The sequence below is a fragment of the Rana temporaria genome, chromosome 4 (genome assembly GCF_905171775.1).
Source record: "Rana temporaria chromosome 4, aRanTem1.1, whole genome shotgun sequence".
In the NCBI taxonomy this organism is placed as follows: Eukaryota; Metazoa; Chordata; class Amphibia; order Anura; family Ranidae; genus Rana; species Rana temporaria.
In genome coordinates, this window is record NC_053492.1 from 56,058,932 (window position 1) to 56,085,583 (window position 26,652).

The 26,652-nt window shown below is 45.6% G+C and overlaps 1 protein-coding gene across 3 annotated transcripts in view; it reads left to right on the top strand.

The window, feature by feature from the left end:
* The window catches only part of LOC120936226 (cytochrome P450 2K1-like), a 139,604-nt gene extending 113,435 nt beyond the window's left edge, over positions 1–26,169 (top strand). For 2 of the 3 annotated variants that reach the window (XM_040348422.1, XM_040348424.1), the window contains 4 exons: positions 2,823–2,964; positions 7,215–7,399; positions 24,382–24,523; positions 25,793–26,169. In XM_040348422.1, coding sequence (XP_040204356.1) covers positions 2,823–2,964; positions 7,215–7,399; positions 24,382–24,523; positions 25,793–25,971 — 648 coding nt within the window. In that variant the 3' untranslated portion in view covers positions 25,972–26,169. The remainder of the gene's footprint in view (positions 1–2,822; positions 2,965–7,214; positions 7,400–24,381; positions 24,524–25,792) is intronic. The other variant, XM_040348423.1, reaches the window with a different exon arrangement.
* The last annotated feature ends 483 nt before the right edge of the window (positions 26,170–26,652 follow it).

Consider the following 26,652-nt stretch of genomic DNA (forward strand, 5'->3'; position numbering starts at 1 on the left):
CATAAGGATTAGGTGGTGGTGCACCCGCGACCTTCCCTTCTTCCGAAGGTGGTTTTGGCCTTTCGCCGGAATAGGGACATTGTTCTTCCATCCTTCTGTCCTCGGTCAGCGCATCCTACGGAGGTTGCCTTTTATACTTTAGGCATGGTACGCGCTTCGCGGGTGTACCACCCTGCTTCGGCTCCGTTTCGGAGATCTGACTCTCTTTTGTGTCAGTGTCTGGTCCACAAAAGGGCCTGGCGGTCTTGTCGACCACCTTTTCTCGTGGATCAGGTAGGCTGTCATACAGGCCTATGCTCTTAAGGGGCGGCCCCCCTTTGCGGTCACGACACTTTCGACCAGGGCAATTGGTGCTTTCTGATTTTTATTAATTTTTTTCGACATCATGCGTTGGTCTCACAGGTGTGCGAGGCGGCGACTTGGTCATTCGTTCACGCCTTTTCCAGAATTTACATGGTTGCTGTGAGTGCATCTTCTGATGCTTCTTTCGGCTGCTAGTTTTTGCAGGCGGCTTTTTAAAGTTGCACCTCCTCTGTTGAGGAGCTCTGCTTGTTTTGGGGTGAAATTTAAATTGGTTTTACTGATGTATATCCCACCCCTCGTTTTTGACTGCTTGGGGATGTCCCACTTGTCAAGATTTAATGAGCTGTGTTCGTCCATGGACGATAAGAGAAAATAGGATTTTTTATACTCACCGTAAAATCCTTTTCTCTGAGTCCATGGACGGACACAGAACCCACCCCTCCTTTTTAGGTTTGTACTGCTTGTTACAAACTGAGGCTGCATGCTGCAGTGAGGAGGGTTATGTCTGGAGGGACCACCCCCTGGGCGGGGCTGTTAAACTCTGTTAATGTAACATGTATTTAATTATCTAACATGTTTTTGCCTAGTCCTCTCCTGTAAACAGGGAACATAACCCACTTGTCAAGATTTAAGAAACTGTGTCCGTCCATGGACTCAGAGAAAAGGATTTTACGGTGAGTACAAAAAATCCTATTTTATACATTGTTACAATATACCAACTCAGGTTAGGCCCAAAAAACACAAAATTGTTGTGTGAGAGGTAATCCTAATGGGGGGGGGGGGATTAAAGTGGTTGTAAATGCTCAAGGTTTTTAACCTTCATGCATTCTATGCATGAAGGTAAAAAACCTTCTGGGTGTAGCAGCCCTCCAAGCCCTCAAATACTTACCTGAGCCCCATCTCAATCCAGAAATGTTTACAAGAGCAGTGGCTCTGTGGGGTATCTGCCTCCTCATTGTCTGAAACAACAGCCATTGGCTCCTGCTACTGCCAATCACAGCCAGTGAGCCAATGAGGAGATAGCAGGGGCAGGGCCAAGCTGCTTTCTGTGTCTGAATGGACAGACAGAGCAGTGGCTTGGGAGCGAGCCTGTTCGGGTGCCCCCATAGCATAGCACCATCAGGGCTGTGAAAAACCTCTGCGCAGAGCCGGTAAGTATGACATGTTTTTTTTTATTACGTTTTCCGAGAACTTGTACAAAAGGCCTGTGCAGGGGTAGGAAACACAGCGGAGATCCTGTTGCCAAAACATGAACAGGCAAGAAATTTCAGAAAACTGATGCATGGCTCACGTAAAATTGGTAAGAGAAATGCAAATGAGAGACTGACAATGCATACCAATTAAACAGTTACCACATGGTCCTCCCACTCAGAATCTCAAATAAAAAGAAAGAGAGGCACATCATATCAGAGGTTAACACAACCACACCTAAAGATGTCATTGAACGTTAGGGGGACTAGCCATAAAGGGGTGCTCAAGCCAACCTACCCACACTTTGGTGAATTTTTCTGGGAAACTGCTATTACTGTAGGTGATGAGTGGGCAAGTCCAGAAAAAATGTGAAAAGTCGCACAGTAAATTATCACATTGCCAACAGGAGAAAGAGTTTGCCGGGCTAAATTTGTGGAGTGTGTGGTGTGAAATAAGGTGTGCTATTTTAAATTGGATCAATTGATCTCGGATGGAGACAAGTTGTCTGAATGGCTTGTCCCAGAGCTCTTCCCAATCTTCCTGTTCCAAGTCGGAGATATCCATTTGCTGATTTTGTCTGGTGTTGGAAAGTTCAGGGGTGGTAAACGATAGGAGAAGCTAATACGGTGCAGAGGTTGGCATAGAGAGACAATTTTCCTGAATTAGGGATTCCAGTGCACACTGTAAGATTGTTATATCACCCTGAGGAAATTGAGATCTAAAGGCATGCGCAACCTGCATTTATCTAAAGTAGTAGTGGGAGGGAAGCCCATACTTTGCACTGAGATTAGCAAACGAGAGGAGGTGGCCCCCTTTCTACTATATCATTAATGGATTTTATGCTGTGTTATGCCATAACCCGTGCATCAGGAATAGAATAGAATTGAGGCAGGAATGGATTATTCCATAGTAGGGTGTTCATGGAAAGAAGGGGCTGGAGAGCAGAGTCCAGTAGAAGCTCCAAGGTCCAAGCTTTGAGCGTGGTATGCATGAGGATATGAGGCCCCCTTCCCCTTCCCCAAGAATAGGAGCAGTTGAAGGGCTTTCAGTGAATGGGGGATGGCCACCTTCAATATAGTAGCAGAATTGTTAATATCAGGGCATAGCAAACAGCGAACTGTGACCAGCTGTGAAGCCAAAAAATAGCTTAGCATGGTAAATTTGTAGCATGGGGATTGAGGTCCCCACAAGAAAACATGTTTGTTTGTTTGTTTTATTAAAACAGCCTTTAATATCAATTTAAATGTAAACCCTAAGTCTACAGGCCCCAACAAACATATAAGAGCTAAACAAAATATGATATGCTATGTTTTTTTTATAACTTTCAGGAAAAGCCAAATCCAGATTTGTATTTCAATGATACAAATCTAACAGTTCTGGTGACAGACTTGTTTGCTGCAGGAATGGAGACAACTTCCACCACTCTCCGATGGGGCCTCCTGTTGATGATGAAATACCCAGAAATACAAGGTAAGCAATTCATTTTGTGTGGTTTTTTTTTTTTCTTTTTTTGATCATCGCTATGATATTTTTCCCAATCTTTCCAGTCACATGACAATTCCCTGATAACTGCTTAGACCAGTGGTTCTCAACCTTTTAGTGCCATGACCCCTTGATAAAATTTCCCAAGTTGTGGGGACCCCTAACAGTAAAATTATTTTCGTAGCCTGGGTTGTCAGCGCCCAAGGCAAGAAAAGTCATTTGCGCCCCTAACCCATGGAAATTTAGTGGTCCTGAGCCCCTCCACTCGTACAGTATTAAAACCTCATATGGTACATTTTAGGATGCACCACTCTATCTCTTTGTTCTCCTGTCTTTCCCTTTTATCTCTCGATATCCAAATTTCTTGTCTTTTCCCCCCATCTCTCTCTAGCCATCTTTTTTTTCTCTTATTCTTTCTCTCCCTTTTTCTTTCTTCCTCCCCTATTTTCCTCTCCCTTCCATGTATTCTCTATTTGTATTCCTTCTCTTACTCCTTGGTGGGAGGGGGGGGGGATGGGATGGGTGGCAATACTTGGGGGTTGTTCTGATCACCCTTGGGTGCTCTTGATCATGGTCATCTGCTGATTCGAGAACTGTAGTGGGGCCTTTTAATGACAACTAGAATCACAGGTAGTGTTACCCACTGTCTCTGACTATGTGGTTTCTCGTAGCAGTGACACCTATGCAGAAATCAGGAGATGGGGTCTCCTCCAGCTCCTCCCACCTCACAATCCTCACCAGTCAGTGGACCTCTAGTCTGAGTGGGCAGCCGTGGGCTCCAGGAACAGCCCAGCTGGGCAGACGCTGGGAGAGGGGTGTGGGCTTCAGGAACAGCCCAGGATTTGGTGACCCCTGGCAAATCATCATTTGACCCCCGAGGGGGTTCTGACCCCAGGTTGAGAACCACTGGCTTAGACCATATGACTGGTATAAATGTAATTTGTTCTTGAGGCATGCTACCTGATCATCAAAAGGAACATTACTGCCACTACCTAGAGCTCTAGAGCTAACACTTTAAAGCACAAGTCAGGAGGGATAGCTTCAACATTTTTATCTGGACAGGTTGTAATTAAAGTTAACCATAGGAGGACTTACCCAATTATATATTCTGTTATGAATTTACTATACCCCCCCATAGACTTCATTTGATGAACCTGCAATCAGACTCCACATGCACAATATGTAAACAAGACCATAGGGACCTCATACATCTACTATGGCGTTGTCCCAAATTGCACACATACTGGGCAGGAGGAGTGACTACGGTCAACTCTGTATTTAAAGTATCTCTTCCACAGGACCCAAGAGCATGTCTTCTGGCAGGGCTGGACTGGGACAAAAAATTGGCCCTGGATTTCATCCAGACCGGCCCACTTTAATTCAATAAAAATCACGCCCACCAAAAGGCCCCTACATCCATTATTGTATATCATGAGAGGGTGAGAGAGAGGGGAATGAGAGAGAGAGAGGGAGGGTTGAGGGAAAGGAGGTGACAGGGGTGGGTGAGAGAGGCGGGTGAGTGTAAGAAAAAGAGAGTGAGTGCAAAAGAGAGAGGGTGTAGGACCCCTTTTTACACTGAGGTGTTTTTTAGGCACTTTTGGGCTAAAAATAGCGCCTGTAAAGCGACTGAAAAACACTTCCGCTGCAGTCCCAGTGTGAAAGGCTGAGTGCTTTCACACTGGGGCGCTGCCAGGGCGTTAAAAAAAGTCCTCCAAGCATCTTTGGGGCGGTGGAGGAGCGATGTACAAACTGCTCCTGCCCATTGAAATTAATGGCCACCGCAGCTGAAGCACCTGCAAAGCACTTCGGCACTACATGGGCGCATTTAACCTTGAATTCGGCTGCTAGTGGGGGTTAAAAGCGCCCGCTAGATCCCGAATAGTGCAGCTAAAACGACAGTAAAGTGCTGCTAAAACTAGCAGTGTTTTACCGTCAATGCCTGCCCCAGTGTGAAAGCAGCCTAAGAGTCAGGGAGTGAATGAGACAGAAGAGGGAGCTGAGAGACAGAGGGAGGGGAGCTGAGAGACAGAGGGAGGGAGCTGAGAGACAGGGGGAGCTAAGAGACAGAGGGGGGGGTCTGAGAGACAGAGGGGGGTCTAAGAGATAAAGGGGACTGAGAGACAGAGGAGGGGGCTAAAAGAGGGGGGGACTGAGAGACACAGAGACTGAGAGACAGAGGGGGGGGGACTGAGAGACAGAGGGGGGACTGAGAGACAGGGGGGCCTGAGAGAGTCTCTGTTTTAAAAAACGGCCCACTGAGCCATCGGCCCACCGGGAAACTCCCTGTAGTCCCTATGGCCAGTCCATCCCTGTCTCCTGGGTGCCTTGGAAGAATATGAGTGGGAATTGCACACCAGAGAGGCTATCCACAGAGTCATATTTCAAGCTAAGACATTGATTATGACGCATTGAAAATCTGAGGATCCCCTGATCATAAAGGAATGGATTGCTAACATTGGCGCAGTGTTAAGAATGGAGAAGCTTATTTATCAGCACGGGGAAGTACAGACAAATTTGAGAGGATATGGGCAATGTGGCTAGATGTGTCGGGACTAGCCCCGATGGATCTGGTAGCGGACAGACTATTGGGAATCAATATTAGATGAGCGATGGGTTATGGGGAACAAAGAGGGAGGCCGTAGAAAAACTGAGGGCGTTAAGCTGTTGTATATTACTGTAGTTGTGTGGTATGACATTGCCTGTATTGCAACAATATCAAAGTATGTATACCAATTCTGCATAATAAAAATCTTTTGTTGGATTAAAAAAAAAAATTAACCATAGGAGGGAGGGTGATCTATTTATAGTGAATAGGGCTCATGCACATGTTTTTACAGCTGCTGTTGGGGGCATCTGACATTTTTTTTACTGCCTCTAAATGCCCCTCTATGTTTGTTTGGAGGCATACATAAGTGTTTAGGGGCAGTAGAAAGAAAACAACAGCCTGTGGATCCAGAAGCAGGGGCTGTTAAGCTGTAAGAACATGAAATGCCAAAAAACGCTGCTAAACGCGGCTAAATGCTGTAACAAGCTGTTAGCCCTGTTTAGCCGCTTTTGCAGTTTGTAGACTTTTTTACAATATAGGGAGTGTTTTTACTGTAAAAACACCCAAAAATGCTAACGCCAAAAAAAAGGGGAAATAAACCCATAAGCCCTAGTCAAAAACGTAGCTAAAAGCACGTTTTTTTTACAGCTGCTTTTGCCTGGCGGCAGCAGCGCTAGCATTTTTTAAAACGTCCTATATGCATGAGGCCTAAAACACAAGTCAGGAGGGATATTTTCCATCTTTTTATCTGGACAGGTTCGCCCGTATTCACAAAGCACTTACGCCGACGTATCTCCAGATACGCTAAGTATGTAAGTATGCGCCGTCGTATCAATGTGCCGTGCCCATAAACTGAGATACGCCTGAAAATAGGCTTGACTTTCCTATGCCGTCGTATCGTGGACGCATATTTACGCTGGGCGCATTTGCAGCTCACATATGCAAATTAGGGAGATACGCTGATCCACGAACATAGTTGCGCCCGGCGCATAATATACGCGGTTTTCGTAAGTCGTACGTCCGGCGTAAAGTTATTCCCCATATAGGAGGCGCAACTCATGCCAAGGTATGGACCAGGGAAAGGTATGGACCAGGGAACACAAGCCATCATATATTTTGTCGTTTACGTTGTACGTGAATATGACTAGGCGTAGGTTACGTTCACGTTGTAGGCAGTGATTCGACCTTTCTTAGGCAGTTGTTTCGAGGTGATTCTGAGCATGCGCACTGGGATGCCACGGGACGGCGCATGCGCCGTTCATTTTCAGTACTTCTATGACGCTTGCCCCATCATTTGCATGGGGTCACGCCTCATTAGCATGGCTCACGCCCACTTCCACCTACGCTGGCTTACGCCGAGGAAACCCAGCCTATATTTAACAGCGAGTGGGAGCAAGTGCTTTGTGAATCCAGTGCTTGCCTCTGTGCACTGCATCGGCGTAGCGTAAAAGAGATACGCTACGGCGGTATAAATATGCGCCAATGTATGTGAATCCGGGCCGTTGTATTTAAAGTTAACCATAGTAGACAAGGGGAGCCATTTATAGTGAAAGCCTATATCCACCAAAATGCTGCTGAGATGGCTTTATTATTTAACTAGTAAGAAGCTTGAGAATAACAGGATATATTTTAAAGGGAAAAAAAAAAGAAAAAAAGACTGAAATAATCCAGTGTGCCTTTCTTTCAATACCAGAAAATGTTCAGAAGGAAATTGAAAAAGTCATTGGTTCTGGAGAGCCTTGCCCGATACATCGAAAACAAATGCCGTATACGGATGCAGTTATCCATGAAATCCAAAGGTTTGCCAATATCGTGCCAACAAATGTTCCACATGCCACTACCAAAGATGTGACTTTCAAAGAATTCTTTATACCAAAAGTAAGCATTACATTTTACCTTTTATTCATTACTAGATTATAAAATATGAAGGGCATTTGTTACCAACTCATGGACAACTCCTAAAATTAGTGTAGCGACCCCCCAGACTTCTAGAGGCCTGATCAGGCCAATAGAAGGAGCAGTGGCTCCGAGCGCGTAGCCCAATCAGCCTTTGTTCTCCGTTTGACCCTCCTCCCGGAAGTGTTCCTGGGAAGTAATCACGTGACCTGTCATGTGACCTGTGAGGCTGGAACAGACTACATACTGAAGGCCACAGGACAGGCCTGAAGACTCCACAGAATCTGCTTTCTTTACCTCTAAAGCAGCCCATGGATCCGGGACGAGGACTACAGGATGTTACAGATGAGCCTTCTTTCCTTACCTTCTTGTAAGTGTGTTTTTTACAATGTGTCATTAAAAGAACCTCTTTAATACTGCACTTAGGTCGTGCTTCCTTTCTCTACCCCTTTTTTTTTTTGTCAACCAGTCAATAGTGACTCATTTCTATGATTAGCTAATTGAGTCTGCTTCTGAAAGACCTCTCATTGTGTGATGCTGCTTTGTGTGAATTCTATTGATATAAGATGTGTAATGGAACTTGCCAAGCTGTATGCGGAGACAGAACGTCTGTCTAGGGATGTGGATTGAGAAGAGATCATTGTGTGATGGTGTTTTGTTTGAGTTCTGTTAATAAGGGAATGTGCAGTGATTAGGTCATGATAATTATAGCCCGGCGCTGAGATGTCTAGAATGTTTAGCAATTAGCCATCTGAAAGTGTATTGAACCCCCCAGGGTGTGGGTGGAGAGTTTAATTGTTCATGTGCCTTGAAAACTGTATAAAAGCTGAGAGTGAACCATTAAAGTTGTCTTCATTTTGGAACAAGTACAGAGCTGCGTGTCTCGTCTTGATTCTGGGGAAATGGGATGGATCGGGTCCTGTTGGTTGGAGTTTCGATAAGCTGTCTTGGATGTGATGGAAGGTCGTAAACGGTGGTGACCGTTACAACAACCATCAAAGTTTTTTGGAGTGCGGCTATCCATATTTTCTTTTTCCATTTGTTGCCTTGTGCATTACCAGCACCCTTGATCTCCTGAGACCATACTGAACATCCTAACACAATCCATCTGGAGCTGTAACTTTCTTTCTTTCATTGTCTTGGATTTATCACTTGCAGCACCGTTGCTTCAGATCTCACGCCTAGGTCTTTGGGTTGCTCCTCAGAGTGTATGCTCACGCTGCAAGCTGCATCCTCTCTCTCCTAGAGAATATGGGTGCCCTCCTGACACTCATACACAGACCTTGTGTCTGTAGGGTGGAGTCCTCCTGACTCCTCAGCCAGACTTCCTGTCTGCTTGTTGGCTTTGGCCCGGATTCAGATAGAATTGTCTATCTATCTGCGGGAGTAACGTATCACAGATACGTTACGCCGCCGTAAATACGGCGGCGTAACATATGTGTGTCGGCGTAACCCCGCCTAATTCAAATGTGGATGATGTGGGCGTGTTTTATGTATATTAACTGTGACCCCGCGTATTTGACAATGTGCATGCTCGAAATTACGCCGCAAAACATCAATGCTTTAGACGTGAACGTAACTTACGTACAGCCCTATTCGCGAAGGACTTACGCAAACGACGTAAAATTTTAAAAACTTGATGCGGGAACGACGTCCATACTTAAAGGGTCACTAAAGGAAAACATTTTTTTTGCTGAAATGACTGTTTATTGGGTATAGAGACATAAAAGTTAACTGATTCCTTTTAAAAATGATTAAAAATTTAATTTAATCTATCATATAATGTGCCTCTAGTTTCACTTTGGTTTTAAATGTACATACATGAAGTTCCGGGTGAGAGGTGAGTCGGGAAGACTCACAGAACAAAAACAAACAAATCCAGGGCAGTGTTTTGTTTTTAAAATGAATCTGATTGGTTCTGAGGAGTTTTAGACACACAGTAATGACAGCTTAGACCACCGTGAGAAAGCTCCCAGTACCATGGTTATAAGGAAACAGGCAACCAGGAAGTGTGGAGATCACAGCAGAATTACAGCTACTTCAAAGCAAAAACGAACAATGAGGACATGAAACCAGTACTGCAGTAAGGTAAAGGAAGCTATTTAGCTAAAAAAAAAAATTCCTTTAGTGACCCTTTAACAATAGCTACGCCTCATATAGCAGGGGTAACTTTTTCGCCGCAAAAAGCCTAACGTAAACGACGTAAAAAAATGCGCCGGCCGGACGTACGTTTCTGAATCGGCGTATCTAGCTCATTTGCATATTCCTCGCAAAAATATACGGAAGCGACACCTAGCGGCCAGCTTAAATATGCAGCCTAAGATACGACGGTGTAAGACACTTAAGCCGGTCAGATCTTAGAGAAATCTATGCGTAACTGATTCTCTGAATCAGGCGCATAGTTACGACCACGCACACTCAGAGATACGACGGCGTATCTTGTTTCTGAATCCGGGCCTTTGTCTCCAAGTGGGAGCTCTGAGCTCATCTACTAGGATGAACATAAACGCAGCCCATAGGTTTCCAATCAGCATGCCTGTCTGTGAACTAATCAGTCATATATTGCCAGATCACAGGGGTCACCTCTCCACAAAATATATACACATATATATATATATATATATATATATATATATATATATATATATACATATATATATATATATATAGTGAGAAAGTCGCGGGGGGGAGGACGGGGGGGAAGACTAGGGAGAGGCGCCGAAGTTTGATATATTTTTTTTTTTTCTCCGTGTCCGAGAGAAGGGCTCGGAGGTAAGGGGGGAGGAGGGGGGGTTGTAGTGCCTTGAACCAGGGAAGACCACGCCCAAGGGGAAAGATATGATAGGATGAAGAGGGATAGAAAGCAATAACAGTGTTTGGAAATGTAAGAAATACAGTAATAGAAAACTGTTTATATTGTTTGATGTGATACTAAACTGGGTTCAAGGCAATGTAAGATGTTGAAAAATGTAAAATAAAGAATGTATAAAAAAAAAAAGAAAGTCACTGGGCCAAATCCTCAAAAGGGATACGCAGGCCTAACTGCTGTTCAGCCTGCGTATCCCTGTGCCTATCTTTGGAACTGATCCTCAGAAGCAGTTTTCCAAAGATAGGCAGAAGATCTGACATCTGTAAGACACTTACACTGTCAGATCTTAGGATGCAGTACCGCATCCGCCGCTGGGGGCATTTCGCATTGAAATGCCGCTTTGCGTATGCAAATGAGGACTTACGGAGATCCACAAAGCTTTTCAGCTTTGTTTTTTCTGCGTAAGTTTACGTTTGCATACGTAAAATTAGGGCTGCAGACCTTATTTTCGATCGCCGCGATTTTTTTTACATTTTGAATTTTATTTTTCGGCTCGTAACTTTTTTTTTACCCGACGCAACTTTATTGTCCCGTCGCAATCCACAAAGCCCAGCGTAACGTAATTTCGCGCGCTGCCCGTCGGGAAAATGACGTCACGAGCATGCGCAGTATGGCCGGCGCGGGAGCGCGCCTCATTTAAATTGTCATTGCCCCCTGCAGAAGAGGACCGCCTTGCGCCGGAGACATTTAAGTTACACGCCCGAAAATTTCTAGGTAAGTGCTTTGTGGATCGGGCACTTAGGTAGAAATTTTCCGCCAGTGTAACTTAAATGGTAAAAGTTAAGTTACGCCGCCTGGCTGAGGATTTGGCCCACTGATCTTTAGACATAAATGGCGAATAAATGCAGCTTTATTGCGACCAATGAAAAAAAGTAACACAAATAAATAGGCCTACTCCAGCTTAGGAGGCTAACTAAACATGAGCGTCCCTCACTAAGCTTTACTAGAGCGGCTATTCCGGCTCTAGTATAAACAAACAAAAAAAGATAGTCCAATATAAGTAATTGTTTTGACAGACCTTGATTCCACGCATACACAGACACTCTCCAGTCTGTGTCCACCCAGTCCAGCCTGGATCTCGCTCTGAGCTCTCACTCTCTCTACACTATCAGGTGCAGGCTAATTAATAGAGGGACAGAGGAGGTTTACCTGTTGGGCCAGGCTTAACCTTTTCCAAGATAGGGAAAGCTGCCCTTTCCAACCTCTCACTGACAAACACAGAGTCGTGTACCCTGTCACACATCCTCCCCCCCAGCTTAACACCTGCGTGGGAAGCGGCCACATCTGCAAACCCATGTACCCGGGACAGAGCATTTGCATTACTGTGGAGAAGACCTGCCCTATGCTGTACCACAAAAGTAAAGGGCTGTAGGGACAAAAAACATCTTGTGACCGCGTTTGTCAGGACCATTTAAGGTAAGTACTCACCGAGGCCGAGATGCTGAGGGCGGCTCACCTTTGCGACCCTGTGCAGACCACTCCCTGGAGTTAGAACAGAGGAGGGACGGCACAAGGAGGCACCGGTGCCGGGAACTGGTAGGCAGACCTGGTGCAGCTGACGAAAGCAGGGCAGGTGCAGAGGACTGGAGACAGTCGTTGATCAGGCAGGAACAGGCAGGTAAGTCCAGAAGGGACCAACAGGAAACAAGGCAAATCCGGGTCACAGGCCGTGGGTCAGGAGTTGGAGAGATCAGAGGAAATCCGTGAGAGCAAGCCAGGGTCAAGGGGCAAGAGACAACAGCAAATCCGTTAAGCAGGCAGGGGTCAAGTGTAGGAGACGGCAGAGAATCGTCAAGGTCCAATCCGGGGTCAAACAGGTCAGGGTATTCAGGTTACAAGGTTCTCTCACAGGGTAAAGCTGACAACGAACCAGCAATTAGCAGAGGGGAAGGGGCTGGCTTAAATAGGCCGCACTGGCCACTGATTGGTCCACAGAAAGTACAGGTTCAGCACCAGGCTCAAATGGATAGCAAGCAAAGTAATACTTGAGCAGTGGCTCAGAGGCAAAGAGCTGGACTCACAATGGACAGGTCCCAGGTTCAATTCCACCCAGAGCCAACTGGGGAAATGTGACCGTAAAGGGCAGTGCCCTGACAGTGCCCCCCCCCTAGGGGCGGACTCTGGACGCCCAAACTGTCCACTAGTTCCGGATGCTCCTGATGGATCAAACAGGGAGCATGTAGATCTTTACTTTTTCTTTTTTGGCTTTTTTGATCCTGAAGTTCTGGTAGGGGGCGCCCTCCTTGCTTGTAAGGCCTGTTCAAATATTACCAGATCCTGTCTACGGACCATAGTACCATCCGAGGCATACGTGCAGTCTGGAGGGAGAACTTCAACTGGGGACATAGGAACTGAAGACACAGGAACTGGAACTGGGGACACAGAAACTGAGGACATAAGAACTGGGACTGGGGACACAGGAACTGAAGACACTGGAACTGAAGACACTGGAACTGAAGACACTGGAACTGAAGACACTGGAACTGAAGACACTGGGACTGAAGACACTGGGACTGAAGACACTGGGACTGAAGACACTAGGACTGAGGACACTGGAACTGAAGACACTGGAACTGAAGACACTGGGACTGAAGACACTGGGACTGAAGACACTGGAACTGAAGACACTGGAACTGAAGACACTGGAACTGAAGACACAGGAACTGGGGACACTGGAAAGGTAGGTACAGATTCTGAGGCATAGAAAAAACTTCCAATAGTACCCACTTGAAGAAGCTTTGGCCGAGGTGGGCGAGTTGGGCAAAGCGATATAAGGTGCCCGCTAGCACCACAATAAAAGCAAAGTCCATGGGCTCTTCTCCGCTCTCTTTCTGCCATAGATAGGCTGGACCGGATGACCCTGATCTGCATAGGTTCTTCCTCCTCCAAGGTAGGCGTGTGAGCATCCACAGAGATATCAAGACCTTGTGATGGGGAAGCTTCCTGGCTGGGCACATACAGGGTTTCATAATCTGGCACACACTGGGCTGGCTGGGTGTCATAACCGCACTGGGGCTTCCTATCCCTGGGTACCCGTAGGCCCCGTGAATTAAGAGCAGACCTGGGAGCGCTGGTCTTCTTGGAAACAGAAACATATGAGTCCAGCGCAGACATGAACGTCTCCCAGCTGTCCAAGACTGGACTCTTTTCCTGCAACAGCAGATGAGCCCACGATTTGATCTGCCCTGTTAGCAAATTGATGGAGGCTCGAACCTTAATATAATCCGTGGCATAGGTCCTAGGTCTGAGGGTGAACAACAGCTCACAATCGGTTTGAAAGCACAGGAAGGATGCACGGTTCCCATCGAATTTTTCTGGCATAAGAACAAATGGCTCATAATATACAGGTTCCGGGGCTGGGCGTGTTGTCTCTTTAAATTTTTGGACCTCCTGTTGTAATTCCTGAATAGTATGGTTCAGGCTGGAGACTTGCAGAGCCAGGGAGGAGAGCATCTTGTATAAGTCTGAGGACTCCATAACATTAGTTAGTCCATTATGCAAGGGTTTACCTTCTTGCAAGTTTTGAACGGCAACCGTCAAAACAGACACCTGTTGACACAGGTTTTCAAGGGGTGAGCATGCCCTGTCGGCCTCAGACATAATGGCTGGTTCGTACTGTCAGGACCATTTAAGGTAAGTACTCACCGAGGCCGAGATGCTGAGGGCGGCTCACCTTTGCGACCCTGTGCAGACCACTCCCTGGAGTTAGAACAGAGGAGGGACGGCACAAGGAGGCACCGGTGCCGGGAACTGGTAGGCAGACCTGGTGCAGCTGACGAAAGCAGGGCAGGTGCAGAGGACTGGAGACAGTCGTTGATCAGGCAGGAACAGGCAGGTAAGTCCAGAAGGGACCAACAGGAAACAAGGCAAATCCGGGTCACAGGCCGTGGGTCAGGAGTTGGAGAGATCAGAGGAAATCCGTGAGAGCAAGCCAGGGTCAAGGGGCAAGAGACAACAGCAAATCCGATAAGCAGGCAGGGGTCAAGTGTAGGAGACGGCAGAGAATCGTCAAGGTCCAATCCGGGGTCAAACAGGTCAGGGTATTCAGGTTACAAGGTTCTCTCACAGGGTAAAGCTGACAACGAACCAGCAATTAGCAGAGGGGAAGGGGCTGGCTTAAATAGGCCGCACTGGCCACTGATTGGTCCACAGAAAGTACAGGTTCAGCACCAGGCTCAAATGGATAGCAAGCAAAGTAATACTTGAGCAGTGGCTCAGAGGCAAAGAGCTGGACTCACAATGGACAGGTCCCAGGTTCAATTCCACCCAGAGCCAACTGGGGAAATGTGACCGTAAAGGGCAGTGCCCTGACAGCGTTCTTGTCCCTGTTGGTGTGCATTTACTTTAACGGAGCATGGTCGGTGACCAGGGTAAATCGTCTGCCCAACAAATAGTAGCGGTGTGTTTCTATTGCCCACTTAATCGCCAAACACTCTTTTTCCACTGTGGCATAGCGCTGTTCTCGAGGTAACAACTTCCGACTCAAATATAAAACAGGGTGTTCCTCACCACCCACATATTGGGACAAAACTGCACCCAAACCCACCTCCGAGGCATCGGTCTGGAGAAAGAACTCCTTCTTAAAGTCGGGAGTCACAAGCACAGGTTGGGCACAAAGCGCTGCCCGCAGACCCGCAAAGGCTTCCTCAGCCTCGCTGTTCCACTTTACTGTGTCTGGAAATCTGGCTTTAATAAGGTCAGTGAGTGGAGCAGCCTTTGTAGCAAAGTGAGGAATAAACCTCCGGTAGTAGCCTACGATCCCCAAAAAGGCTCTGACTTGTTTTTTCCTCAGCGGTTTGGGCCAGCTCTGTATAGCTCCTATCTTGTTCATTTGCAGTTTAACAAGCCCTCTGCCAACTAGATAACCCAAGTATCTAGCTTTAGCTAGGCCAACGGCACATTTAGAGGGGTTAGCTGTCAGTCCTGCTCTTCTAAAAGTGTCCAACACTGCCTGCACTTTGTCCAGATGGCATTCCCAGTCCGGGCTATGAATGATCACATCATCCAAGTATGCGGCTGCATACTTGGTGTGGGGCCTGAGCAGCTTATCCATTAACCTTTGGAAAGTGGCTGGGGCCCCATTAAGGCCAAAATGCATGATCCTGTACTGGAACAGGCCATCAGGAGTAGCAAAAGCTGTCTTCTCCCGGGCATGCTTTGTCAATGGGATCTGCCAATAACCCTTTGTCAGGTCCAAAGTGGTGAAGAACCTGTCTTTGGCTAGTCGCTCTACTAGTTCATCCACCCTAGGCATGGGGTAGGCATCAAACTTAGACACCTCGTTTAACTTCCTGAAGTCATTACAAAACCTGATGGACCCATCAGGTTTAGGCACTAGAACAATGGGGCTAGACCACTGGCTGTGAGACTCCTCTATCACTCCAAGTTCAAGCATTTTCTTGACTTCCGCCCTTACGGCTTCCCTCCTGGCCTCCGGAATGCGGTAAGACTTCACCCTTACGATAACCCCTGGTTCTGTAACAATGTCATGGGTAATCTCTCGAGTTTGTCCAGGGTTGGGGGAGAAGACATCGCTATTCCTCTCAACCAAGCCTCTAGCCTCCTCTATTTGCTTGGGTGTCAGCTCTGGAGAGATTGTCACTGAAGGTCTAGGGGCCTCTGGATCAGGTTTGGTGTCACCCACTGTGGCCATGCAGTCCTCTCTAGAAGGTTTATGTGGAACACGGCCTCCTTCTTCCGGCGTCCTGGCTGACTAACTTTATAATTTACTGGGCTCACTTTTTCCAAGACCTCATAGGGTCCCTGCCACTGTGCTAGAAGTTTGCTTTCTGCGGTGGGTACTAGAACCATTACTCGGTTCCCCCTCTCAAACTGTCTCACTAGGGCCCTCTGGTCATAGTAGGACTTCTGCCTACTCTGTGCCTGCTCCATATGTTGGCGAACAAGCGGAGCAATCCGAGTCATACGCACACGCATATCTTCAACATATTGGAGCACATTGGTCCCAGCTACTCCCTGTTCTTCCCAGGTTTCCTTTAGGACATCCAGAATACCCCTGGGATGCCTACCATATAAAAGCTCAAATGGGGAGAAGCCTGTAGAACTTTGGGGAATCTCTCGAACTGCGAACAACAGGTAAGGAAGCAAAAAGTCCCAATCCTTCCCATCCCTGCTAACAACTTTTCTCAACATCCCCTTTAGGATCTGGTTAAACCTTTCTACCAGCCCATCTGTCTGTGGGTGGTACACTGACGTTCTCAGGGACCGTACCTTAAATAGCTGACATAGCTCTTTCATAATACCGGAAACAAACGGTGTCCCCTGATCCGTGAGCAATGTCTTTGGTATTCCCACACGTGTAAACATCTGAACCAACTCTTTGCAATATTTTTAGCATTAGCCTTGCGTGGTGGGATGGCTTCAGGGTATCTAGTGGCATAGTCGAGGATGACAAGGATGTACTGGTGCCCACAAGCTGTTTTCTCTAAGGAACCCACTAGGTCCATGCCAATCCTCTCAAAAGGAACGTCGACTATGGGGAGGGGTATGAGTGGGGCTCTCAACTTCGGTCTTGGAGACGCCAGTTGGCATTCTGGGCAAGAAGCGCAATACCTTTTAACCCCCTCATATACGCCACTACAAAAGAAGCTCCTGAGCACCCGTTCTTTGGTTTTCTCCACCCCCAAGTGTCCCCCCAGAAGATGAGAGTGAGCATAATTCAGCACTTTTCGTGTGTATGATGAAGGCACAACCAGTTGTTCGAGTTCTTGTCCCTCATCGGAGGTTACTCTATAAAGGAGATCGTTTTTGAGGATAAAGTAGGGACAGGCCTTTTCTGTTGCCCCTTCCACTGGTACGCCATTAACCTCTATAACTTTACTCCTGGCTTCCTGCAACAGGGGATCACCTGCCTGGTCTCAGCCAAAGCCACTACCCTAAATATCTAGGATATCTATATCCTCCTCATCACCTTCACTGGTTGCCTCTGGGTCGGGTTCTGGTTGATCAACCTCTGCGTCATCGTCTGTCTGTCGTGTGGCCTCGCCTCTCCTAGACTGCTCACCCACGCTGATTTAACAGGACTTCATTGACAGCCCTATTAAATCTCAGCTTGCTCTCCCTGCGTTCCTGTCTTGTTTTACCTCTTTTTTGACAAGAGATATACAAGTCGGGATGAACAAAGGGAAATATTTCATGAACCCCTGTATTTCTCTGCTCTGCTTCAGGTTCCCCTTGTTCTCCCATCACAGGGGGTTGTAAAAGAGTGTGGAAGTTAGGGAAATTGCTTCCTATTATCAAAGGATATGGTAGACGAGGAACTACCACTGCTAAGATCCTTACCAGACTGCCCTGTACTAACACCTCTATGTTGGCAGTAGGATACCGCCCAGTAGACCCATGAATACACAATACCCCCTATGGTTCTATGCTTCTGAACCCGACCAGGTCTTACTAATTTACTGGTCACCAGAGTCAGGCCACTGCCAGAGTCCACCAGGGCCACTGCCTCTTGTTTGTCCAGCAGGACAGGTACTCGGAAGGTATGTCCCCCCTCCACCAGGCCTGCTAGACAGACCAGTCCGCAGAAGTTTGAAGAATCTTCCCCTAGCCCACACTGCATTGGCTCAGTAAAGTTGGGGCATCTCGCCCTGATATGTCCTTTTGCGCCACACTCAAAACAAGTTATGGAGTTTTTCCTAGGGTGGTCATCTTTCCCAGGGTTTTGACTTCTAGCGTCTGTTTTGGAAAAACGGGCTCCTGATCTGAAGTCTGCTTCTAATCCACTTTTCCGGTATCCCAGTCTCTGTATTTTCCCACTCGACCTAGTGAGAGATCTGTCCAAATCTTTGGCAGACAGATACCGCTCCACTTGTGCGACCATGCTATCACAGTCCAGGGGGTTTCCCTGAGTGACCCACTACCGGAGGCCATTTGGAATCTCCCTCACGTAACGGTCAAGCACAAGCGGTTCTATGATCTGTGCAGGGGTTTGAGTCTCTGGTTTTAGCCACTTCCGAGCCAGATAAATTAAGTCAAACATCTGGGAGCTTTTCCTTCCTTGAACCTCCAGTTGTAGAAACGCTGGGCTCTCACTGTGGCGGTCACCCCTAACCAAGCCAGGATCTCTACTTTCAGTTTGGGATAGTCTGCAGCCGCCTCCTCGTCCAGGTCAAAATAGGCTTTCTGTGCTTCTCCCAGGAGAAAGGGTGCAATGATTCCAGCCCACTGTTCTGAAGGCCAGCCTTCTTGGGCGGCGGTCCATTCAAACGCCAGCAGATAGGTCTCCATATCATCATCTGGGGTAATTTTCTGCAGACAGCTACTTGCACGTATTTGGCTTACCCCCCCCTGCTGGTGGGTTAGGAGATCTTTGGGCAGTCATCTGTTCCAGGGTTACTTTGAGAACCGCATGATCTGCCTTTTGTGCTTCAGTTAAAACTTTAAGCTGCAAAGCCAGGAGCCTGTTGGTCTCTTGTTGCGCTGCAGCTGAGACAGCTACCTGTCTATTAGTCTCTTGTTGCACTGCAGCTACCTGTCTATTAGTCTCTTCTTGCGCTGCAGCTGAGGCAGCTACCTGTCTATTAGTCTCTTGTTGCACAGAGGCAGCTTGTATCAGGGCTTTCACAATATCTTCCATCCTCTGGGTCCTGTACCTTTAAGGCCACTGTGAGAAATTGGCCGATACAACAACGGTATCCCACTGCTGCCAGCACTTGTGCGAAGGTCACTGATCTTTAGACAGAAATGGCGAATAAATGCAGCTTTATTGCGACCAATGAAAAAACTACGCTTTACTAGACCGTCTATTCCGGCTCTAGTATAAACAAACAAAAAAAAGTCCAATATAAGTAATTGTTCTGACAGACCTTGATTCCACGCATACACAGACACTCTCCAGTCTGTGTCCAGCCTGGATCTCGCTCTGAGCTCTCACTCTCTCTACACTATCAGGTGCAGGCTAAATAATAGAGGGAGAGAGGAGGTTTACCTGTTGGGCCAGGCTTAACTCTTTCCAAGATAGGGAAAGCTTCCCTTTCCAACCTCTGACTGACATACACAGTCGTGTACCCTGTCACAATATATATATATATATATATATATATATATACAGCCCTCAAAATTTCCACTCGCCTACTAGCATTTGGCGAGTGGATTTAAGCTGGGGGCGAGTGATGACAGGGCTGCATAACCAATCTCCCTCCAATCTGTGCCTACACTTGGAGTCCCGATGAGATTGGCAGCCGAAGAGGAAAGGTGCGTGCTCGGGGAAAAGTAGTCTGGTGAGCTGCGCTCAGGCAGAGCAGTACACAGGTGCTCTCCTTACAATTCTCATTAAGCCATGGGACCCAACAGTATGACCTCTCTGAGCCTGCCCCCCTCCCCCGGGCCCCGACCAATGTAGCTGGAGAGCAGAAAGTAATGAGTGAGGTGGAGGATTGCAAAAATTACCACTCCGGTGCAGCGCTCACTGAAAGTTGCCCTGACATGAGAGCGGCAGCCTTCTAGTTTGTGCAGTTTTCTTCTCCTTGTGCTCTATGTAAGTGTCCAACAGTTTAGCCTGAGCACTGTGAACAGACTGGTCTCAATGTGTGCTGTGCGCTGTCAGTGTGCGTTGTGCTATGGTGTCAATGGCTGCGCAGTTGTGTGGATCTCAGCGCTGGATTGTACTCCCTCCCGCTGTGCTGCAGCTCCTCCCCTTTCTGCCAGCCTGAATAAAAAGGGGAAGTGGAGACATGAAAGCGTGGAGCCGCACACACAGGCTCCTAATGATGAGATGAATGGGAGAGAGAGAGAGGATGGATGGGAGTTGCAGAGGAGACAGCAAGAGAATGGGGAAGAGACCCAGTTCTAGTGCCCTGTCCCTCTGGTCTGCTCCCAGTGCCCTGTCCCTCTGGTCTGCCCCCAGTGCCCTGTCCCTCTGGTCTGCCCCCAGTGCCCTGTCCCATTTTGTTAACGTTGTTGTTGGTAATATTTAATTTTGTAACTTGATTCTGCATAAAACATTGTCATTCCATGAGATAATCTACGAGGGCGTGTTTACGGGTGCAATTAGGCGCAGGGCAGTGTATGAATTAGGTGGGGCAACTGGTGGCGAGTAACTCTTGAGGCCTGGCTAGTAGCTCAGGACTTGAAATTTTGAGCCCTGTATATATATATATATATATATATATATATATATATATATATATATACACACACACAGTAACTCACAAAACTGAGTACACCCCTCACATTTTTGCACATATTTTATTATATCTTTTTATGTAACAACACTAAAGAAATTACACTTTGCTACAATGTAAAGTAGTGAATGTACAGCTTGTATAACAGTGTAAATTTAATGTCCCCTCAAAATAACTCATAGCCATTAATGTCTAAACCGCTGGCAACAAATTGAGTACACCCCTAGGTTAAAATGTCCAAATTGGGCCCATATTGTGTCAATATTTTGTGTGGCCATCATTATTTTCCAGCACTGCCTTAACCTTCTTGGGCATGGAGGTCACCAGAGCTTCACAGGTTGCCACTGGAGTCCTCTTCCACTCCTCCATGACCACATCACGGAGCTGATGGATGTTAGAGACCTTGCTGTCCTCCCCCTTCCAATAGAGGATTCTCCACAGATGCTCAATAGGGTTTAGGTTTGGAGACATGCTTGGCCAGTCCATCACCTTTACCCTCATTTCTTTAGCAAGACAGTGGTCATCTTGAAGGTGTGTTTGGGGTCATTATCATGTTGGAATACTTCTCTGCAGCCCAGTCACTAAAGGGAGGGGATCATGCTCTGTTTCAGTATGTCACAGAACATGTTGGTATTCATGGTTCCCTCAATGAACTGTAGCTCCCCAGTAACGACAGCACTCATGCAGCCCCAGATTGTTTGATTACCTGCAGGTAGCATACATTTTTACTAAATTAGATTTGCAGGGCACTTGCAAATTCATCTTCTTTAAAGAAGTTGATGAATGAAGGATTGACTTAAGACTTGAGATGACCATTTTTAATACTTAGTCATGCTGTTTGGTCTCTGCCATTCTCAAGCCATCTTCCAAGATTTCGTTAACAATGTCTTCAGTAGGGATGAGCTTCGAGTTCGAGTCGAACTCATGTTCGACTCGAATATTGCCTGTTCGCCGAACAGCGAACAACTTGGGGTGTTCGCGGCAAATTCGAAAAGTTGCAGAACACCCTGGAAAAGTCTATGGGAGAAATCTAAAGTGCTAATTTTAAAGGCTTATATGCAAGTTATTGTCATAAAAAGTGTTTGGGGACCCGGGTCCTGCCCCATGTATCAATGCAAAAAAAAGTGATTTTTATAATGCTTAAAGTGAAACAATAAAAGTGAAATATTCCTTTAAATTTTCGGACCTGGGGGGGGGGGGATTTGTATAGTATGCCTGTAAAGCAGCGTTTGTTTCCCATGCTTAGAACTGTCCCTGCACAAAGTGTCATTTCCGAAGGATAAAAAGTCATTTAAAATCACTGCTCCCGAAAAAAATGCTGTTTTTAAAACGTTTTTTTTGCATTTATCTCCCCAGGGGCAGGCCCCGGGTCCCCAAACACTTTTTAGGACAATAACTTGCATATTATGCTTTAAAATTAGCACTTTAGATTTCAAACGTTCAAATCCAATAGACTTTAATGGGGTTCTAAAGTTCACACAAACTTTTGGTCTGTTCGCAGGTTCTGGTGCGAACCGAACGGGGGGTTGTCCGGCTCATCCCTAGTCTTCAGAGACTTCAGTACATCTGTGTCATGCTACATCTAAACAGGATATTAATTTTCTCTCTCCAGATCTGCATTCTTATGATGGGCATGTCAACACAGTGGGCCAGATTCAGATAGAGATATGACGGCGTATCTCCTGATACACCGTCGTATCTCTGAGTTCCGTCCGTTGTATCTATGCGACTGATTCATAGAATCAGTTACGCATAGATCTCCCTAAGATCCGCCAGGTGTAAGTGACTTACACCGTCGGATCTTAGGCTGCAATCTCACGCTGGCCGCTAGGTGGCGCTTCCGTTTGTATACGCGACGAATATGCAAATGAGGAGTTACGCCGATTCAGAAACGCTTTTTTTTACGTCGTTTGCGTTCTGCTTTTTTTCCGGCGTATAGTTACCCCTGTTATATGCGGCGTATCCTATGTTAAGTATGGCCGTCGTTCCCGGATCGAATTTTGAATTTTTTACGTAAGTCGGTCACAAATACGGATGGACGTAATTTACGTTCACGTCGAAACCAATGACGTCCTAGCGACGTCTTTTGGAGCAATGCACGCTGGGAAATTTAGCGGACGGCGCATGCGCAGTTCGTTCGGCGCGGGGACGCGCCTGATTTAAATTCTACACGCCCCCTAGCCGCGGAATTTGAATTCCGCCGGGGGATTTACGATACGCCGCCGCAACTTTAGAGGCAAGTGCTTTTTGAATACAGCACTTGCCTCAAAAACTTGCGCCGGCGGATCGTAAATCAGATAGGTTACGCGGATCTAAAGATCCGCTAACCTATCTGAATCTAGCCCAGTGTTTTTACATTTACATGAGAATAAAATAGGAAATATACACTTCCTGGGTTATTTAGTCTCTGCCCAGGGCATGGATCTATATGAAGTACTGAAGAATGTGGAAGAGGGGACATTTTTAACACGTGTCATGTGTTATGTCAATAGTGTCTCCTTCCCAGACGCTTCGTTCCCAATATTCAAGACTTAGGCTATCTTCAAAAGTACAACGTTTTATTCTTCAAGTAGGACAAGCAAAAGACAATGCTTATATAATTACAACTGGTAACACATGGCAAGATGATAATTCATAAGGTTTCAGAAGGAGGAAAGATATGATGGTACATCTTTCTGCTGGGCTTCCATAGTGAAAGCTTTCTGCTGGGTGGGCTTCCTACCTCCATCTCCCTGCAGGGTCGGGTGACCCCGAGGTCCTGCAGGGTCGGGAGACCCTCAAGTTCCTACTAGCTACTCAAACCACATGGATTCTTATACTGTTCTAAAAGCCAAGCTAAGCATATTTACATTTAGAATAGGTGGTGCTACTGTCATAAACGTAACACCCACTTGTGTATATTAAGTAACATCTCCACCCATTGTCTTGACGTAGAAATTCAAAAATACATGTAACCTACAACAGATGACCTTTCTCTTTCATCATCAACCTTCAAAATTACCATGTTTAAATATTGATTCTCAAAAACTTTTATCACATAAAATAGTAATAAATTCAAAATCTAACAAGTACAATCCTGAATTCGCCTGTACATTAAAAATCATTCAAAGATTCTTAGTCTTTGCTAATTATTGTCACCAGTTTACTAATGATTACTTCGCTGTATTAGCTCCCATTAACACCCTAACTAAGAAGAGGAAACAGCTGAAGAATTTTATCTCTAACAAAAGACTCCATGTTTCTTGGATGTGGTTATCACTTGTGGTCATCACTGTAGGCGATGGAGTGATTATTTTGCAATGGAATTTGCAGGGACTGTGCAATACTTTATCATTTATTTCTTGCAACTACTGGTGTCCCACAGAGAAACAAAATGTATCTAATTTGTTGAATGCATGTCCCATCAGCACGCAAAGTAAAATCCTTAGAAGACAATCTAATAAGGTCTTGCTTCCCATTCCTATTTCTAAAATACATTGGACCCATATTTCAATTAACTTTATAACTGACCTCCTGGTTTCCAGTTTGTTTTTTTACGTGTGCATTGCAAAGGTACTTCCATTACTTCTCATCTCTCTGAATGCTGTATCGACATATTGATGATTGCTGGCAACATCTTAGTATTGATTCTTTATTACGTTGTACACTCTGTATGCAGGAGATAGCTAGGAGTCTATAGTGGGTATGTCTGAGAATAGATCTCCTACATTACAAACAGGTAAAAAAAATGGTTCCCAGGTCTCCAGATTACTTATAAAAGGGAGAAGTTTCACTGAGATACTAGAGCAATGTGTACTTAAAAATAATAAAATACTGAGTAGTGGTAGTCTGTTCTGCATTTCAGTGTGTAATTTTTTGCTTTGACTAGAGCGCACCTTAAACAGACCAATGAACTTATAACAACTGCTCTTATGACCCATCTAAATGTTTTTCCTATCTATTCTTTTCAGGGAACTCAAGTTATTCCATTACTGTATTCTGTTCTACGGGACAAAGAGTACTTTGAGAAGCCGGAAGAGTTTTACCCTCAGCATTTTCTAGACTCAGAGGGAAAACTTGTTAACAACGATGCTTTTATACCATTTTCTGCAGGTAAGTAAATCAAAGGGGACAACACCTATATTGTAAGTGTGTCGTAGGTAGGGATGAGCCGAACACCCCCTGGTTTGGTTCGCAGCAGAACATGCAAACAGGCAAAAAATGAGTTCGAACATACGAACACTGTTAAAGTCTATGGGACACAAACCTGAAAAATCAAAATTGCTAATTTTAAAGGTTAATATACAAGTTATTGTCAAAAAAAGTGTTTGGGGACCTGGGTCCTGCCCCAGAGGACATGTGTCAATGCAAAAAAAGTTTTAAAAACTGCAGTTTTTTCGGGAGCAGTGATTTTAATAATGCTTAAAGTTAAACAATAAAAGTGAAATATTCCTTTAAATTTCATACCTGGGGGGTGTCTATAGTATGACTGTAAAGTAGTGCATGTTTCCCGTGCTTAGAAAAGTCCCTGCGCAAAATAACATTTCTAAAGCAAAAAAGTAATTTATAACTGCTCACAGCTATAATGAATTGTCGGGTCCCGACAATACAGATAGAAGTCATTGGAAAAAAACGACATGGGTCCCCCCCAGTCCATTACCCGACCCTATCGGTCTGGTATGAATATTAAGGGGAACCCCAAACCAAATAATAAAATGTGTGGGGGTCTCCCCAAATTATATTACCAGGCCCTTCAGGTCTGGTATGGATATTATTAGGGGAACCCTGTGCCAAATAAAAAAAATGGTGTCGGGGGTCCCCCTCAAAATCCAAGTATCCATACCAGACCCTTATCCGAGCATGCAACCTAGCAAGCCACAGGAAAAGGGGGGGGGGAGCTATTAAGATGTCCCGAACATGCTTCCCCACTGCCTTTTTAAAGGTTTGGGTGATACATTATATATACATGTGCTGTGCTGCTTACCTTGGACAGCTTATTATTATTGCATCTTACCTGCACCATACTCCTACATCTGCTTGTCTATGGCCAGCATGAAATTAAAGAAATTGCTCTAACAGTTACTGTATATCTATGCATTGATTTGCACAAAGTGTTGGAAACTCTTTATCCATAAAGACTTTTGGGGACAGAAAAAGTTCTGTAAGTATCGGTTGGGGGAGTGCAAAACCCCGTTGGGACTCTAAAATGTAATGCGCAAACACCCACAATGCAAACGTTGAAGAAATGACACATTCAGAGGTCCCCAACTGGACCTCCTAGAGGAACACAGAAATGGAAAGTTGTCTGTCCTACAGCTGTAAAAGTCAATATTGTTGTTCATTATTTTAATAATGATTTTTTTACTTTATTTATTTTCAAAGGTAAGAGAAGTTGTGCTGGAGAAACCTTGGCTAAAATGGAACTGTTCATCTTCTTTACAACACTGCTACAACACTTCACCTTTCAGGCTCCACCTGGAGCAAAACTGGACCTTACAGGCGCTGTTGGCTTCACAACCCCTCCACTGAAGCATGAGATCTGTGCAATTTCTCGCAATTAAAGCAAACTGGCAGTAAATATATGAATAATAATTGTGGACTGGGTTTAATCTTTTCTGAAAGAGAATCTGTTTTTTGATTTATAGAATTGTAGTTGAGAGCTCCTGTATGAAGATCAAAGGTCCTTTCAGATTGGTGAAAGCTGTATGTTTATAAAAAAACTGAACAAGATGAAATAAATGAACGAAGGAGAACAATTACATAATAAGACTGATAAGTATTAATATAGGATCATGAATGAAACATAAATCTATAAATCACTTGTTGTGGAGATAATAAGGTCTGACAACTCAACACCATTTGGAGGGAGTGGGGAAGTCATATTGCACAGCACCATCTTTGTTTTTCCAAAACGAACTGATAAAAAAAAAGCTACCAGATTTAAATCTGATGTCTGTGCTAGCATTCAGAGAATGTAACATGATAAGCAAAACAACCAGCTTACACTGGAACTAAACCCATTCATTTTACTAACCAAAACAGTTACATTCAAGGCATTCCATAATAACTGTCAATGTTTCTTTGGTTTTTAAGTGAGCTGTGAAGCCATAAAATGTCTGGTGTAATACGTGATCACAGGTGCAGCACCATGACAACTGTTGATCAAACAAAGGCTAAAATGGCAGCTTCCTTGGATGTAAAAGATTGGAGAGTTTAGTTCCACTTCAAGGCACATTGACACA